The sequence below is a fragment of the Motacilla alba genome, unplaced genomic scaffold (assembly GCF_015832195.1).
Source record: "Motacilla alba alba isolate MOTALB_02 unplaced genomic scaffold, Motacilla_alba_V1.0_pri HiC_scaffold_28, whole genome shotgun sequence".
Taxonomy (NCBI): Eukaryota; Metazoa; Chordata; class Aves; order Passeriformes; family Motacillidae; genus Motacilla; species Motacilla alba.
Genome location: NW_024037374.1, coordinates 4,709,241 through 4,726,995, shown reverse-complemented (window position 1 = coordinate 4,726,995; position 17,755 = coordinate 4,709,241). Strand labels below are relative to the sequence as shown.

The following is a 17,755-nucleotide window of genomic DNA, read 5'->3' as shown; positions in this document are numbered from 1 at the left end:
TGTGGGAGAGGCCAGGGCTGCAGAGGGGGGATGTTGTTGGCAGCTCCATGAGGACGCTCTGGGACGCTGCCCTGGGCTGTCCAGCGCACTGGGAATGGATCAGCCCCTGCTCTGCTGCTCCTTCCCGTCTGCCCCAGGGCCCTTGCAGAGCCCCAGCCATGCTGTTTGCCCCCAGCCTGCCCACGGCCACCCTGGGGCTGCTCACGGGGCTTTTCTGTGCTGAGCCTTGGCCTGGGCGTGTTCTTGAGAGAGCCTGAGCAAGGAGGCTGGAGCATCCAGGCCTGGCCTGAGGCGTCAGCGCTGCCCCAGCAGTGCCCATGGCCTGTCCCTGCTGCAGCCCCGGCACTGCCACCCCCAGCACTGTGCCCGGCCCCGAGAGCACTCAGGCCCTACAGCAACACCAGGGCCACCAGGGCAGTGGGGCAGGGCCACGGGAGCAGCGCTGGCAGCACCAAGTGCTGCTGCTGCTGCTGGGCACAGCTGCTGTGCCAGCACTGATCTGCCCCCAGCTCTGCACACAGACATTGCTGCTGCAGCTCCAGAGGAGGGAACAAAAGGGGCATCTCTGCTGAAAACTTTGCTGGGAGATCCTTTAATTCATTTAAAGCCACCAAGGGCACAGCTCCTCATTGACACAGTCTGTGGGTCACAGGAAAGTTGGAGAGAAACAAAATGATAAATGGCACAAACAACGCCCTTGCATTGTAGGCAATATTAAAAAAGCTAAATAATGAAAAAGAACCTCCAAAATGAAACCAACAAGTACTATCAAAGATGACTTTTATTACAAGAGGTATGGAGAAATTGGAAACCAGTTTAGTGTTTCTGAAAGCATCCAGTCATCAGTCTCCACACTGCAGCCTTGAGCTCCTGGTTCCTCAGGCTGTAGATGAGGGAGTTCAGAGCTGGAGGCACCACCGAGTACAGAACTGACAGGGCCAGGTCCAGGGATGGGGAGGAGATGGAGGGCGGCTTCAGGTGGGCAAATGCTGCAGTGCTGAGGAACAGGGAGAGCACGACCAGGTGAGGGAGGCAGGTGGAAAAGGCTTTGTGCCGTCCCTGCTCAGAGGGGATCCTCAGCACGGCCCTGAAGATCTGCACATAGGAGAAAACCATGAACACAAAACAACCAAAATATAGAAGAGCACTTAGCACAATGAGCCAAACTTCCCTGAGTTTGGAGTGTGAGCAGGAGAGCTTGAGGATCTGTGGGATTTCACAGAAGAACTGGCCCAGGGCATTGCCCTGGCACAGGGGCAGGGAAAATGTATTGGCCGTGTGCATGAGAGCATTGAGAAAGCCACTGGCCCAGGCAGCTGCTGCCATGTGGGCACAAGCTCTGCTGCCCAGGAGGGTCCCGTAGTGCAGGGGTTTGCAGATGGACACGTAGCGGTCGTAGCTCATGGCGGTGAGAAGGGAAAATTCTGCTGACATGAAAAAGGCAAAGAAAAATACCTGTGCAGCACATCCTGAGTAGGTGATGTCCCTGGTGTCCCAGAGGGAATTGTGCATGGCTTTGGGGACAGTGGTGCAGATGGAGCCCAGGTCGCTGAGGGCCAGGTTGAGCAGGAAGAAGAACATGGGCGTGTGCAGGTGGTGGCCGCAGGCTACGGCGCTGATGATGAGGCCGTTGCCCAGGAGGGCAGCCAGGGAGATGCTGAGGAAGAGGCAGAAGTGCAGGAGCTGCAGCTGCCGCGTGTCTGCCAATGGCAGCAGGAGGAAGTGCCTGATGGAGCTGCTGTTGGACATTTCTTCAATCTAGGCATCGTGCACTGTTGAAAGAAGACATTGACAAACTGGGACCTATTTCTTTGAGTCAATCCTAAGGTTTTATTTGGAATCCCCTCAAAATTACTTCTGTTCATGTGAGGGTACTTTCCTAAATACTTTTCAGTTTGGGTTTGTGTTGTTGAGTTGCTTTTTCCTCCTCAGCATTGCTCTCAGCCTGAACACTGGAGAGCTCAGCGGGAAAACAGGGCTCCCTGCGCCCCAGTGCAGGCAGACCTGCTGCGTCGCACACAGGTGTCTTTTGGTCATCACACCTCCCTCTATTTCAGGGTGATTGCACTTAAAATACATTAAAAAAAAAAAAAAAAAGTGGCGTTTTTAAAGGGTATAGTTTCAAACTCTTCTCTCTTTCCCTGTGCACCTGAACAGGAAGGGATATCCAGGGTTGTTCTGGCTCTCTGCTGCCTGGAGTTGTGCCTACTGGGAGCTGTTTCTCTCTATCCAAGCCTTGTCCCTGCCAGGGCTTCCAGAGCCCAGCCCAGCCCTGGGGGCTCAGCTCTGCCCTGCAGACCCCTCCCAGCACAGGGCACTGCCCAGGGGCATCTCCCTGGCAGCAGGGCCTGAAGGGCAGGGCAGACAAACAGAGATGCTGCAAGCCAAGGTGCTGCTGCTGCTGTCTGTAGGGAGAGGAGGCTGAGGAGGCACTTTCTGAGGGAGATCTGAGGCACATCTGCTGATGCCCAGGCTGACAGAGCAGGAGTCTCAGTGACACAGACAAAGCTGGCAGCCCCTTTCCCTTCCCTTTAGGAGAAAGCTGAGAGCAGCCCTGGCCACACAGCACCATCTCCACAGCAGGAGGAATCTGCCCCAATCGGGGTCGCTCCTTCCACCTCCAACTTCTCCCCTGCAGCGTCCATGGGGAGCTGCCAGGCAGGCTGAGAGCTGCCCCTGGCAGGTGGCACATGCCCTAGGCTGGCCAAGAGCCCTGAGGGCTGCAGGAGCTGCTCTGCAGGACAGCCCTGGGCAGCCCTGGCTGCAGCCCCAGCTTCACCCCCTGCAGCCGTCCTGACACATCCCCCAGGCTGTGGGGTGTGCCAGCTTCAGGAGATCCCTCCAGGAGCACAGAGGACATTGCCCTGCATCCACACACTCACCATGTAGAGGGCTGTGAAGATCTTTCCCCAGGTGAAGTCTCAGCTCAATGTCTTCCCAGTCCTGATTGCCTTCAGCCTGTCTCTGCCTGGCTCCTCTCCCCTCAGTGCCTGCAGGCAGAGCCCTCAGCCCTGCTGGGCTGGGAGAGGAGCTGGTCCTGGCAAGAGCTGTTCCTTTAAAGCTCAGCAGCACAGACACAGCACAAGGACTTTAATGACTCTCTCAGGGCTTTGGTGTTGTATTCATCAGACTCAGTCCCTGAGAGAGTGTTCAAAAAAACTTCTCAAGAACTCAAATTCAGATGAAAACTCCAAAGTTTCTTGAAGTTTTAATGGGTCCCACTGAGGGACATGTACCAGAAAGTGTCCCCAGGTTCCAGGTAGAGCAGTTAGAGCAGAACACTGGAGGCAGTGATGACAGCTGGGCACAAACAAGGCCAAGGTGTCTGTGGTGCTGAGCAAAGCTGGATGTGTTTCAGGAATGCCAAGGGCCAAGGCCTGAGCCCCAGCCCCTGGCCAGGCAGATGCTGTCCCTCCCTCCTTGCTCAGGGCTCTTCCTGGGATGGGCACTGGCATGTGGGGATGTGCAATGGCAAGGGCAGGAGCATGGGGCGGCCCCTGCCAGGCTGCTGAGCAGGGCCAAGGAGGCAATGAGGCCCCAGGCCTGCAAGGGTCACTTGTCTGCTGCTCCTGCCTCAGGCCCAGGGCCAGCAGCCATGGCCCAAGTGCTGCCCAGGTTGGCTCTGTCAGGGCCTTGCAGCTGCTGCCCATGCCTGTGCCCTGTGCAGCCCAGGCTGTGCCACGGTGTCCCTGCCCTGCGCCTCTGTCCCTGCAGGCTGTCCTCATGCCCCGGCTGCCCCACCTGGCTGGCCCCTTCTTTTGCTGACAGCTCTGCCTCCTGCCTGCCTCTGCCTGCCCACACAAAGCCTTGGGCTGATACCAAAAGGCTTCATTCCATTTTTACCCTGCCTGTGACCTTTCAGCACAGGAACAAGGCATGCAGGGGCTGCTTTCCCAGCAAGGATGGTTGGAAGAGAAGAAGAAGACATCTGGCTCAAGGGTGCAGGGACAGAGAAAACAAGGACTGAATCAGGGAACTTGGGCTGGGTTTTATGGAAATGGGGAAATTGTAATTTGCATTTGGGGACTGTATATACGCAACACACTGGTAGAATTACATGTCCATGTACGGTTAGGAGGTATTCCTCACTAGACCTGAGGCCTGAATACCCTCTCAAACACCAAAGTAGTCTTATGGAGTCTTATTCTGATATTTCAGAGATTTGGTGACAGCAGAGGCTCACAGAACCAAGGAGTCAGCTATGACACTGTGGAATCTCATGGAACTAAGGGTCCATTGGGATGCCATGGAACCCCATGGAACCAAAATCCATTGTATCAGAGCAAGGCCTCATGGAACCAAGGAGACCATTGCTGACAGTATGGAAGCTCATGGAGCCATGAGGTCATTGTGACAGTGTGGGGCTGCATGGAAACAGTGGTCCATTGTGACACTGCAGAACCTTCTGGAGTCAAGGGGATCATGGTATGCTATGGAACCTCATCGAACAAAGGGTCCATGGTGACACTGTGGAACTCAGACCATTTTTGACAGTGATGAAGCTCCTGGAACCAAGGGTCCATTGTGGCTCTGTAGGGCTTCACAGAGCCAAGGAGACTATTTTGACACTGGGGGGCCTCATGGAACCACCTGCCACTGTGACACTGCGGGGCCACTTGGAGCCAAGGGGCCACTGAGACACTGAGGAACCTCATGGAACCAAAGGTCCATTGTTCCACTGTGGGACCCTGTGGAAGCACTGGGACCATGGTGACACTGTGGTACTCCATGGAACCAAGGGGCCATTCTGATTCTGCTTTGCCTCGTTGAACCAAGGGGCCACTACAATCCTGCAGGGCTTGCTTTGTCAAACTAAGGCAGCCTTGTGACACTGCGGGCCCCCTTGGAACCAAGGCCCCATTGGGATATGGCAGGCACTCATGGAACCATGGAGACCATTATGACCCTTTGGAAGCCATTGGAACCAAGGGACTATTGTGGCACTGCAGGGCTTTTTGGGATCAAGGGGACCCTAGTGACACAGTGACTGTGATCTAGTGACAGTGACTGTGGGGCTCTGTGGGACAAAGGGGCCATTCTGACACCATGGAACCAAGGAGGCCATTTTGACACAGCAGGGCCTCATGGTACCATGGAGACCATTATGACACATGGGAACCTGTGGAACCAAGGGCACCATAGGGACACTGTGGGGCTCCAAGGGACCAAAGCAGGGGATTCTTATAGTGCACAATCAAGGAGACCATTGTGACACGACAGAGCATCATGGAGCCGAGGGTCCGTGGTGAACACAGCAGGGCCTCATGAAGGCTTGGAGGCCATTTTTACACTTTGAAGCCTTTTGAAACCAAAGGGCAGTTGTGGCACTTTGTGTCGCCATGGAACCAAGGAGTCCATTGTGAAAGTATGAGGCCTGTTGGGCCAAAGGGCAGTTGTGGCACTGTGTGGCACCATGGAACCAAGGAGTCCATTGTGATGACACTACAGCTCCCCATGAAACTAAAGATTCATGGAACAATGTGGGACTCATGGAACCAAAGGTCCATTGTGACATTGTGGGGCCTCATGGAATACTGGAGACCATTGTGACACTTCAAGGCCTCCTTGCATCAAGGGGCTCTGCAGGACCTTGTGGAACCAAGGAGACCACTGTGACACAGCAAGGCCTCATGGAAGCAAGGGGGGAAAATTGTGACAATATGGGGCCCCATGGAAGCAAGGGGCCAGCGTGACACAGCTGGGCCTCATGGAACAAGGTGGAACCATTTTGATGCTTCGGGGCCCAATGGAAGCGAGGGCCAGTGTGACGCAGCTGGGCCTCATGCAGCCAAGGGGCCACTGGGATCCTGAGGAGCCCAAAAGAACCAAGGGGCCATTGTGACACTCTGCAGCCTCACGGAACCAAAGGGCCATTTTGTCATTGTGCAGCTCCATATAACCAAGGAGGACACTGTGACACAGCAAAGCCTCTTGGGAAGCAAGGTACCACTGTGACACAGCAAGCTCTCATGGAAGCAAGGGGCCATAGTGACACTGTGGGGCTCCATGGAATCAAGGGGCCAGCGTTACACACTGAGGCCTCAGGGAACCCAGGATCCAATATGACACCAGCATTGTGACCCTGCAGGGCCCCATGGTTCCAAGGGAACAGGTAACAGGTCTGGTTGGCTTGGCCTGACCAGCTCAACTGACCTCGGCATTTTGAGGGTCTCTTCTCATGTATCCCTGAAACACGGGGGCTCTGTGCTTTCCTTTCTATGGAAAAGAACCACCCCTCCTGCCCAGGCACCCCTTGTGGGAAAACAGGACTCCCATACAACTAACCAATACGATTAAGCAGAAGCCATTTATTGTTTACATTATGCACTTATTTACACATTCTAACCCTACTGCACACACTGATCACGCTCTTCTTCATTGGTGCCTCTGTCTTGTCCATGCGTTCTGCATGCACTTCTCAGAGAATGTGATTGGTTACAGTCCAGGCGGTTCTCAGCCCTCTGTTATCTAGTTCTTGCAGTCTTGGTATTCTGTTTCTCAGCCTCTTATTTCTTAATTTAGCACAGTTTATATCTTAGTAACCTTGATGAATTCCAGAGGGCTCTGATAAGAATAACTACAAGCACTATGGCTGGTGCACAGAGAGGCCTAAGTTGTTCAGATACATTGCTACAATTCCCCGTCTTTTTCTTCTTGCAATAGCCAAACCCTTTTCATTGTATTTTCTACCAAGCGGGTCACCAATTTCATTAGACATGGAATAATACAAAGCAATATAATAGTGACAGCTAGAAATAACAAAGCTCCCTTTACAACCATCCAATTATTCCCCATGCCTCAAACCATTCATCCAAGACCAAATCATTCACATTCAATTTCTTCATGTTGTCTTGTAGTTGAGTTTCCTGTCAATGGATGCAGAGTGGTCAGAGAGGTTCATACAACACATTCCTTCATAATCCTCACACCTGTGCCCATGTGCTAACAGCAACAAATCTATAGCAGCTCTGTTTTGCAGCGTGCCATGTCTAATACTGTCTGCATCAGTGAGCATCTGATTTAAAATAGCTGAACTTGTGTTCAGTTGTTTTGACTGTCCAGCATCCCAACTTATTAAGCATAGCCAAAGCTTGAGCAGCAGCAACACCTGGAGTATGATGCTGTTATTTGTGCTGGAGCGCCCCAAATTCTACATGATTGTCACAATCAGGTCTTAAGCTTGTGATTGCTCTTTTAGATTTCTTGCTATGTCCTGCTCTCCAAACAGTCTGATTCAGCATTTTGCACATGCTAGGGTCAAACATGGTTAACTTTCCTAAACAACAGGGACCACCAAATGGATTGCTCGCAAGTGCGGGCCATGCCCTACCCCCACAGGCACACTTGCACCAGCACTGCCAGGATAAGTCCAATTGTGGCAATATTTGGTCACATTCTTATACCATGGAGAATTGGGATTAAGGATGACACTATTATTTTTGGGACGCGGGACTAGGCCATTGCTCATATCAGTTGATTTTGGGTTTAAAAAGTAGTTAAAAAACAAGCAATAATTCCCAGGTACCAATCCTAGCAAGTCAAGTTCTTGGGGCTCTAGTCTGCTTTCATTCAGTGATTGTGTTCTCATACCTGCTTGGAAGCCCTCATCGTTTGGCCTAATTCCCAACCTTTTGCATATGTCCAATTTTGTACCACCTCTGGTTGTGTTACACCAGTGATCTAGTTACAACACTTGATCTATTTCCTCCCACGTATGGCTTTCCTCTGGCTCCCACCCATTTTGCAAAACCAGTAAAATTACTTATTGGGATACCAAATAATCATGTACAGAAGGGATCTCTGGGCATGTGTCGTGGTTTGAGAGGAAGTGAGTTTTTGGGAGGTGGTGGTGGTCAAACCAATAGGTGCTCAGATGTGAATATTGGCACCTGGTTTGGCCACTGAGGATATGGATCCGCCTCTGAGAACACAGGGGTTAAAAGCAAAGAACTCCCAGGAGAGCGCTCTCTCTTGGTTCTGGTGGATGGAGAGGTCAGACATCCCCTGCCCAGCTGCGGGCTGGGTGGGGGAGGAGAAGCCACGAGGCCGAGGGAGGTAGGCCGGAGCCTTGGGTAGAGGAAAGGGAGGTGAAGGCCCCAGTAGGATAAGAGTGAGTTCCCCACGGAGGTGGAAGGGTGGAAGAACTCTGAGAGGCATCGGGCAGCCCCCCTTTCCCATGAGGGATAGAGAGAGAGAGAGAGAGAGAGGTGCCAGTGCTACCTTGAAATTTGATAGCACTGGCCTGGCCGAGAAGGAGAAGGGGGAGCGGCAAGAAGAGTGCCCGGCAGAGCCAGCGTGGGAGTTCTGGACGAGTAGAGACTGTGATTTTAACCCTTCTGTGGGATGATGGAAACCTTGCAAATGCTGATCCTCCGGGAGTTGAAGGAAAAGAGAGACGGGGATAAAGTAGGAGGAAACGTGCAAGTATGATGCAAGTTGTGGAGGTGAAGAATGACCGAGAGAAGTTGAGAAGAATTCTAGGTGGGAGGAGATGATGGAGTGGCTTTTGGCTGGACTTTTCTTGTATGGCCATGGACAGAACCTTTCCTGTAATACGGAGACTGCATTTTAGGGGGAGGCGGATGGCTTGGTGCCAAAGGAGTGATGTGAGCGGAGACGACAGGTGATGAGGTGATGGTGCTCTTGAGACCCCTCGGCCCCAGGGGGTGAAATATTGGGGGGAACTAAGGTCCCAAAAAGGTGAGAGACTGTCGTTTTCTCCTGGAACTGGGCGAAGCATCCTTGAAAAGGGAACCCCTAAAAGCAGCTCTGGTCCATGTGCAGTGGTGAGAGCACTGAACATGGAAGGAAGAAGTCACGAAGGTGGTTGCTGAGTGACGGGGAAACACAACTGGACTCAGCTGTGTTTCCAGGGGAAACCTGTGGCGCAAGGGGGACTCCTCTCTCCTTGATGAAATGAGAGGTGATTGTCAGAAGGGTGGAGATGGACTAAGAGTTGATTATTTGAAGGGTGATGGACTGGATAAAGATCTAAGGTTTTGGTTTATGATGTGGGAAATTGAGTGGGGGGAGGAAAAACATTTTGAAAGGTTTCCATTTTGCTCTGTGTGTTCATTTTATTATAGTTATATGATAATAAAGTTTTTTTTCCTTTTCTTTGTTCATAAGTAGAGGCCTGCTTTGCTCTGTTTCAGATCGCATCTCACAGCTGATACCAGGGAGAATATGTTTTCATGGGGGCACTGGCATTGGGCCAGCGCCAAACCATGACAGCATGGCTAAGGATAAACAAAAGGAGTCCACCCCAGTAGCACTGGCCCAAGTAAGCCACAAATTCTGTTGATGCCATCCCAGCAGGTTAATTTCTTCTGCACTACGGATGGTACCACATATTCCAAGTAACAGAGGGAGACTTCCAAAAACCCACACATCTAATTGAAGACAATTCTTAACCCCTATCATTGGCAAAAAAACCCTTTCCCTGTGAGATCAGGGATAAAATCCAAACTGACCGTGCCTCTTGCTCTTTGTGCTCTTCACCTATTCCTTCTCCTTTGGTTCTTCTCTTCCCACCTTTGCTTTGTTTGTTCCCACTGCTCAGGTCTAACTCCCCAAGTCCTAGGGATAAATATTCCTTTCCCACATTCAATAGCCTTGATCTAATTCTCTCTTTTTCTTGAGCTTCCAGAGTTCGTTATCATACCACTGAATACCCTGCCTCAACTGCTCCTGAGAGTCAAACAAGAAACATAATATGCTCTTTTCTCTGACAGTGCCTGTCGCATCGTAGAGATGAACCGGAAGTGGAAAGCAGCCGTGTGGAGCCCCACAAGACAGGATGCACAAGCTACCGAAGGAGAAGGGATCAAGTCAACTTGCTGAACTCAAGGCCGTTCAGCTGGCCCTAGACATTGCTGAAAGAGAGAAGTGGCCAAAGCTCTACCTCTGCACTGATTCCTGGATGGTAGCCAGTGCTCTGTGGGGTTGACTGGAAAGGAGGAAACAGGCCAACTGGCAGCATAGGGGAAAATCAATCTGGGCTGCTGATGAGAGGAAAGACATTGCCACATGGGTACAGAAGCTACCTGTGAAAGTTCATCACATAGTTGTCCATGTCCCTGAGAGTCAGGCTAATGAGGAGCACCAAAACAATGAGCAGGTAGATCAGGCTGCAAAGATAGAGGTGTCAAAGATAGACTTAGATTGCTAACATGTTATTCTCCATTGCTCTGGCAGCCGAACGCAGGCCTCAGTTTGCTTTCACCTGGAGGGGCGTGCAGTACACCTGGAACCAACTGCCCCAGGGGTGGAAACACAGCCCCACCCACCATGGACTGATCCAGGCTGCACTGCCAAAGGGTGAAGCTCCAGAACACCTGCAGACATCAATGACATCATTGTGTGGGGAACACGGCAATGGAAGTATTTGAGAAAGAAGAGAGGATCATCCAGATTCTGCTGGAAGCTGGCTTCGCCATCAAGAAGAGCAAAGTTGAGGGACCTGCCTGAGAGATCCAGTTCCTGGGAGTAAAGTGGCAAGATGAACGGCGTCAGATTTCAACTGAGGTCAACAATAAGACCACCATGACGTCTCCATCGACCAGCAAGAAGGAATCACAAGCTCTCCTAGGTGCCATAGGCTTTTGGAGAATGCACATGCCTGAGTACAGCCAGATTTTGAGCCCTCTCTCCCTGGTCACCCACAAGATGAATGATTTCCACTGGGGCCCTGAGCAGCAACAAGCCTTTGCCCAGATCAAGCAGGAGATCAATCATGCAGTAGCCCTTGGCCCAGTCAGGACGGGACCAGAGGTGAAGAACGTGCTCTACTCTGCAGCTGGCAACAATGGCCTGTCCAGGAGCCTTTGGCAGAAACTGCCTGGGGAGACTGGAGGCCAACCACGGGAACCCTGGAGCCGAAGTTACAGAGGGTCTGAAGCCAACTACACTCCCACAGAGAAGGAAATCTTGGCTGCCTGTGAAAGAGTTCAAGATCCTTTGGACATGACTGGCATGGAAACACAACTCCTCCTGGCACCCCGACTACCGGTGCTGGGGTGGATGTTTAAAGGAAAGGTTCCCTCTAGCCACCATGCCCCAACACAACGTGGAGCAAATGGATTGCCCTCACCACACAGCGTGCCCGTACTGGAAACCTGAACTGCCCTGGGATATTGGAGATAATTACAAACTGGCCAGAAGGTGAGAACTTTAGTCTCACTCACAAAAAGGGGCAGGAAGCAGTGACACGGGCTCCATTGTACAACCAACTACCAGCAGAAGAAACAGAATATGCTCTTTTCCCTGACGGTTCCTGTCACATTGTAGGGATGAACCGGAAGTGGAAAGCAGCCGTGTGGAGCCCCACAAGACAGGATGCACAAGCTACCGAAGGAGAAGGGATCAAGTCAACTTGCTGAACTCAAGGCCGTTCAGCTGGCCCTGGACATTGCTGAAAGAGAGAAGAGGCCAAAGCTCTACCTCTGCACTGATTCCTGGATGGTAGCCAGTGCTCTGTGGGGTTGGCTGGAAAGGAGGAAACAGGCCAACTGGCAGCGTAGGGGAAAATCAATCTGGGCTGCTGATGAGTGGAAAGACATTGCCGCTTGGGTACAGAAGCTACCTGTGAAAGTTCATCATGTAGCTGCCCATGTCCCTGAGAGTCAGGCTAATGAGGAGCACCAAAACAATGAGCAGGTAGATCAGGCTGCAAAGATAGAGGTATCAAAGATAGACTTAGATTGGCAACATAAGGGGGAGTTGTTCCTAACTTGATGGGCCCATGATGCCTGAGATCATCAGGGCAGAAATGCCACCTCTAAGTAGGCACGAGACCGAGGGGTGGATCCAACCATGGACAGTATTTCTCAGGTCATCCATGACTGTGAGACGTGTGCTGCCATCAAGCAGGCCAAGTGGGTGAAGCCCCTATGGTATGGTGGGCAGTGGCCCAAGTACAAGTATGGAGAGGCCTGGCAGATTGGCTACATCCCAATGCCCCAGACACGCCAAGGCAAGCGCTACGTGATGACCATGGTGGAAGCCACCACAGGATGGCTGCAGACCTCCCCTGTGCCTCACGCCACTGCCTGTGACACCATTTTGGGCCTGGAAAAGCAGGTCCTGCGGAGGCATGGTACCCCTGAGAGGACTGAGTCTGACAATGGGACCCATTTCAAGAACAGCCTTGTCAACACCTGGGCTGGAGAACATGGCATTGAGTGGGTGTACCATGTTCCTTATCGTGCACCCGTGGCCGGGAAAGCTGAATGATGCAATGGCCTGCTTGAAACCACCCTGAAGGCACTGGGTGGGGAGACTTTCAAGAACTGGGAGATTAATTTAGCAAAGGCCACATGGTTAGTGAACACCCGAGCTTCCACTAACCGAGCAGAACCTGCCCAATCTGAGCCCTTGCAAACAACAGATGGAGGCAAGGTTCCAGTGGTACATATGAGAGCTATGCTGGGAAAAACTGTTTGGGTTACTTCTGCCTCCAGCAAAGACAATTCCGTGGGGATCACTGCACCGGCCCTGCCCGCCGGGAGCCAGCAGCGCCCCTGCTGGCTGTGCCCGGAACTGCGCCAGACGGGAAAGCGCCGCAGCCCAAAGGCTGGGACTGGGTTCCTGCTCCTGCTCTTGGGAATGCTGCAGCTGCTGGTGTTTCGTGTGCCTTCTGATACACACGGGTAAAGAACTGTTATTACTATTCCTATAGCTTTGCCTGAGAGCCCCTTAATCTCAAAATTATAATAATTCAAAGCGGCAGGGGTTCTCCAGTCCAAGTGGGGCTATCATGCCTTTCCTAGCACACAGCTGTCTTGTAAACCAAGACAAGGTGTTTCAGTGCCATGGATCACAGAATGTGCCATGGATCATTTCCATGTTCTCCCTGGAAGGACTGTCCCTCCCCATTCCCTCTGAGGAGCTGAGCAGGAGGAGCTCACAGGCTGGATGGCCTGTAGAGCAGCTTCTGCCTTCAGATGGATGAAAGTCTGCTTGGCAACGGCCCTGCTTACCTGAGTTCTTCTCCAGGTACTCAATGGGAAACAGAACCTCATGATTTATGGCCTTCTTTAAGTCTTCCACAATTATAGATCCTTGGGAGAGCTGCAAGAGGTTCATCAACACGGCCATTGCAATTTCCTCTGCATTGTATCCTGTGATGAAAGAACAAGGTCACAGGGTCACTGATGGTTCCTCCTTGAGCAGGAGACCAGCTATCTGACACAAGCATGCCCAAAGGCTCTGATTTAACCTCCCTGGCAGAGGGTCTCTCCTCAGTGCTCTCCTCTGGGTGGTTTTTTCCTTCTTCACTCTCTCTTAGAAATCCTCACCTCACAGGAATTCCATTTGGCCATGAAGGCACAATCTGGAAATGGTTTGCCCTTTACCCTCACACTTTTAGCAAGGAGGGGACAAGAAACACAGAACAAATTTTCATCCCTTTTCAAAGTCTCATTTGTGCTTTCTGGAGCCCAATAAATGAAGAGCTCCAACTTTGAAGTGGGCCACACAATTCCAAGCCCACAACAGCTTGAGCCAGCAGGAATTGCAGGGGTTTCCCTGGACCCTCCTGGGCTGCTCCTTGCCCTGGCTTTGCTGGCTGCAGCTGGAGCACAAACAGGACCCACGGCCAGGGAAAGCCGATCCCTCCTCAGCTGTCCCTGCCCTGGGGCCAGAGGCTGTTCCCAACACACTTTGTGTGCTGCCTGAGCCAGGCCCAGGGGCACAGTCTGGGGCCAGCCAGGCCCACACTGGAGGCTGTGCCCCAGCTGACTCTTCCCTGCACCAGCACCAGCTCCTGCAGGCAGAGCTGCTCTCCACAGGCCCTGCGCTCACAGACACATCCAGGCTCTGCTCAGGGAAGCTCCTCTCCCTGCTGATCATCAACAGGGAAACAAGGCTGAGCTCACATGGGCCCCAGCATGGCACCTGGAGTGGGGCAGCAGGAGAAGGGCAGGGGGAGAGGGAGAGAGACTGGGACAGGACTTCAAGGGGGGACCCTTAGCAAGTATCAGGCAGTGAGGGAACTCCCAGCACACACCCTCTGCAAAGGTGAGGGACTGAAGAGAGACTCTGACCACCTGAACCTGCCGAGAACACTTCAGCATGGAGATGTGTGGCAGCAGCTCTCAGGCTACAGAGAGCAGCACGACTTTCCCAGGCATTGTGCTGGGAAAGGCTGTAAGAAGATCAGAGAGAAGAATGAGAAATATTTCTTATCTTCATCTGCTAACCTGACGTGTGTTACATCGATCACTCCTTCGTGGATTCACAGGATGGGCAGTGACGCCTCGGCACCCCGATGGGACTGCGCTAGGACCCCGCGTCGCCCCATGCAGCCCACTCCTAACCTAACACCTTCTGTTTCCCTGGAAAGGTAACATGACCTTTCCCTGTGTCTTCCTGGAGAAGATCTGTCCCTCAGGACTGCATTTTTTGCCTCATAGCCTAAGGGCTGGGGCAAGGAACAGATCTCCCAACAATAGCACTGACTGCAGCCTGGGCTGGGCTTATGGTTGGGAAAGGGCGCCTGCAAAAATAAATGGCCATCCGAATTTCTATGCGTAACTGTTGTGTAATGTGTATGTGTAACTGTTACAGTGTTGCAGGAAACTTATGATTCGCTCTAAGAGACTTCCTGTGTCGGAAGATGCTCTCTGCAGGTTTTTCAGTTGGGCCAAAAGTCACGGTTTCCCTGTGGATGCGGAAACCTCACTGGATCCGCGGGCCTGGGACTCAATGGGTTTCTGTCTGTTGGGACTCAGGAAGGGAGATGCGAGTGTACCTCGACTACGACCCATCTGGTCACTGCTTTCCGAAGCAATGAGGGGCTGGAGCCCAAGGAAAAGCGAATCCACCTCAGTAGGCATGTCCCAGTCGGACGTGGAGGAGTGCCTCCCCCTGAGTGGGCGGCCACCGGCCTTTCCGCCGCGGGCAGCCGGGAAACGATCCTTCCACGGACAGCCGCCGCTGGATCCTTCCCCCCGGCACTGCGGGGGGGAAGCATCGCCCACATCGCACCCAGAGCAGCTCTCTCCTGGCTTCCCAGTGCATGTGCAGGAAGGACCGGAGCCTTTAGCTGCTCCGCTGCCACGGTCACAATTTAATCTGACCTGAGCCGCGGTCTCTCTGCCCCTTTGCTTCCACCAGTGCCAACGGGACCATCGCCTCCTCCTCCTCCGCCCCGTGCAGCGTGTGGCTCGGCCCCGCCGCTGGGTTTCCTCCCCCCTGCACCGCAGGACGGGGCAGAGGCAGCTCTGCTGCTGACAAGGGATGCAGCCGGGTCCGCGGCAGCGGCTGGCCCCCCACGCTGAGCTCACAGCCAGCCCCTCTGCCCTGCAGCCGGTTCATCGGCAGCGGCGCCCACAGAGCCGGCTGGAGATCCCCCGCACTGGATCAGCCGCCTCCAGCCGGCGCGGGAGGAGCGGGGTCCCGAGAGGCTGCGGCTTGGCCCATGCCCGGGAGGGGCGGGGGAAGGGTGAAATGCCAGGGGGCATGGCCGAGATATTGGCTGCTTGTGGGGGGCAGGCGGTGAAGGAGAAGGCGGGGGTGACCCTCTCATCCTGGGACAGGCACAGGCTGTCGCAGGGACCCCAAACCCAGGGGCCCCAAATGACACCCGTGCAAAACTGGGGGAAGGGAACAAGCCAAATGAATCTGGGCTCGGCAGTGGCGGAGTCGCTGCCCCGCCTGCCAGGGCCGGGTACCTCAGCCCGCTGATGCTGCTGGCTTTCTGTGAGAAAAAAAAAAAAAAAAAAACAAACAAAAAACCCAAAACCAAAAAGGGTGATAGAGGTACCAAGACTCACTGTCTTCACTTCTTCACTGACAGCTCAAAGTGCTGAAAGGCCACAAGTCAGGCTCGGCCAACTGGTTGGATTAAAGGCTGTGGCCATGGCATTCCAGAGATTTCTCAAGTACCTCTGAATTTGATAACAGTTTTACACAGAAAAGGTAATCCTGCAAACCCTCCAATTAGAACTTGGGCTGTGGCCTGGCCCTGACTCTACCTGGATGGGATGATTGACAATCAACCCAGATGTTTTCTGCATCCAAAGGATTCAAGTAATTTTGGCTTGGCAATTTGACCACATATATATGACAGCTGAGCCTGCTCTCAAAGGCAGTTTGGGAACGTTGTCTGGACATGCTTTCCAACTCTGCTGAGTTGAGGTCTATCAGCTGTTGCAGACTCTGGGATGACAGTCAGTGCTATAGTGCCTGATAACTATATAATATCACATGTGTTATTGATTATGTGCATTATCTGATTGATTTCTAACTGTTGCCAATTTCTTCTTCATTGCATGCATTGATTTTGCTCTGATGCTTCCTCATGCTCATAACCAAGACACACCTGTATCTGGAAACATATAAGAAGCAATTCCTCAGTGCAGCTTTTATCATCATCATAGTATGATGCCCCTGTTAACCTTCTTCAGCTGTTCTCTGTTTCAGGATCAAGAAGGACATTCAGGGATGTCAAAGATCAACATCTCCAGCTAATGGACCTTCTCCTGAAACTCAGCTGTTTGGACTTTAAAACAATGATCATTCATTGCATTCGCCAAAGAGACATTGCTATTTGGTATTCTCATATTGTAAACCCTGTCTCAATGACATGATAGAGATAGATATTCTACTGGTAAAGAATCTCCCTGACCATTCTATGTCAGCATCTGATTGCGGTTCTGACTGACAACCAGCAAATTGCTGGGGGAGCCTCTTGAGCTGTGTTTGTCCTCCTTCCTGCAAAGGGCCCTGCAGAGGACTTCAAACACCACCTTTCATTTTTAAACACAAATGGGTGAACTGTGGCAGCATTTTTAAACACAAAAGGGTGAACTGTGGCTACAGAGAGCAGCATGACTTTCCCAGGCATTGTGCTGGGAAAGGCTGTGAGAAGATCAGAGAGAAGAATGAGAAATAATTGTTATCTTCACGTGCTGCACCAGTTGTTGTGAACATGTGGAATGTGTTATTTGTGGAGATTTGTCAACCAAAGGGTGGTTTCTTAATTAGCCAATGGTGATGGTGTTTGGACTGGAGGACCAATTAGGTCCACCTGTTTTGTAACTGTCTGTAAAAGCAATGGGTTTCTTAATAAGTACAGGATAATAATGGGATTGATCAGCCTTCTGTGAATCATGGGGTCAATGCTAATTATTACCCGCCTGGGGGCCTGTGACAACAGAGGAGTTTCAGTGCCATGGATCACAGAAGCTGTTCCCCCTGGAAGGACTGTCCCTCCCCATCCCCTCTGAGGAGCTGAGCAGGAGGAGCTCACAGGGTGGATGGCCTGTAGAGCAGCTTCTGCCTTCAGATGGATCAAAGTCTGCTTGGCAATGGCTTACCTGAGTTCTTCTTCAGCTCTGCTCTGAAAAGCTGAAGCTCATCCATTATGGCTTCTGGCCATTCCTCTACATCTCGTTGCAGAGTTCGAATTCTTCGGGAGAGCTCCCGGAAGTTCTTCTTCAACTTGGATTCCAGGGCCCTTGCAATTTCCTCCTCTTCGTATCCTATGATGAAAGAACAAGGTCACAGGGTCACTGATGGTTCCTCCTTGAGCAGGAGACCAGCTATCTGACACAAGCATGCCCAAAGGCTCTGATTTAACCTCCCTGGCAGAGGGTCTCTCCTCAGGGCTCTCCTCTGGGTGGCTTTTTCCTTCCTGATTCCCCCTTAGAAATCCTCACCTCACAGGAATTCCATTTGGCCATGAAGGCACAATCTGGAAATGGTTTGCCCTTTACCCTCACACTTTTAGCAAGGAGGGGACAAGAAACAC

General features: G+C 52.3%; 2 protein-coding genes across 5 annotated transcripts in view; both read right to left on the bottom strand.

Moving 5' to 3' along the window:
- Positions 1-354: 354 nt before the first annotated feature.
- Positions 355-3,434, bottom strand: LOC119696432 (olfactory receptor 14J1-like). Its single transcript, XM_038126167.1, has 2 exons — positions 2,883-3,434; positions 355-1,772 (listed from the first exon to the last, which is right to left on the bottom strand). The coding sequence occupies exon 2, from the start codon at positions 1,747-1,749 to the stop codon at positions 817-819; it is 933 nt and encodes a 310-aa protein (XP_037982095.1). The 5' UTR covers positions 1,750-1,772; positions 2,883-3,434; the 3' UTR covers positions 355-816.
- A 2,854-nt stretch (positions 3,435-6,288) lies between these two features.
- LOC119696420 overlaps positions 6,289-17,755 on the bottom strand; it is a 29,567-nt gene continuing 18,100 nt past the window's right edge. For all 4 annotated transcript variants that reach the window (XM_038126152.1, XM_038126151.1, XM_038126149.1 and 1 more), the window contains 3 exons: positions 17,322-17,486; positions 12,981-13,121; positions 6,289-6,866 (listed from right to left, as the gene is read on the bottom strand). In XM_038126152.1, coding sequence (XP_037982080.1) covers positions 6,823-6,866; positions 12,981-13,121; positions 17,322-17,486 — 350 coding nt within the window. In that variant the 3' untranslated portion in view covers positions 6,289-6,822. The remainder of the gene's footprint in view (positions 6,867-12,980; positions 13,122-17,321; positions 17,487-17,755) is intronic.

What these genes read in the sequence shown, in the direction of transcription:
- LOC119696432 (XM_038126167.1), bottom strand. Translation starts at nt 1,749, where the DNA reads ATGTCCAACAGCAGCTCCATCAGGCACTTCCTCCTGCTGCCATTGGCA.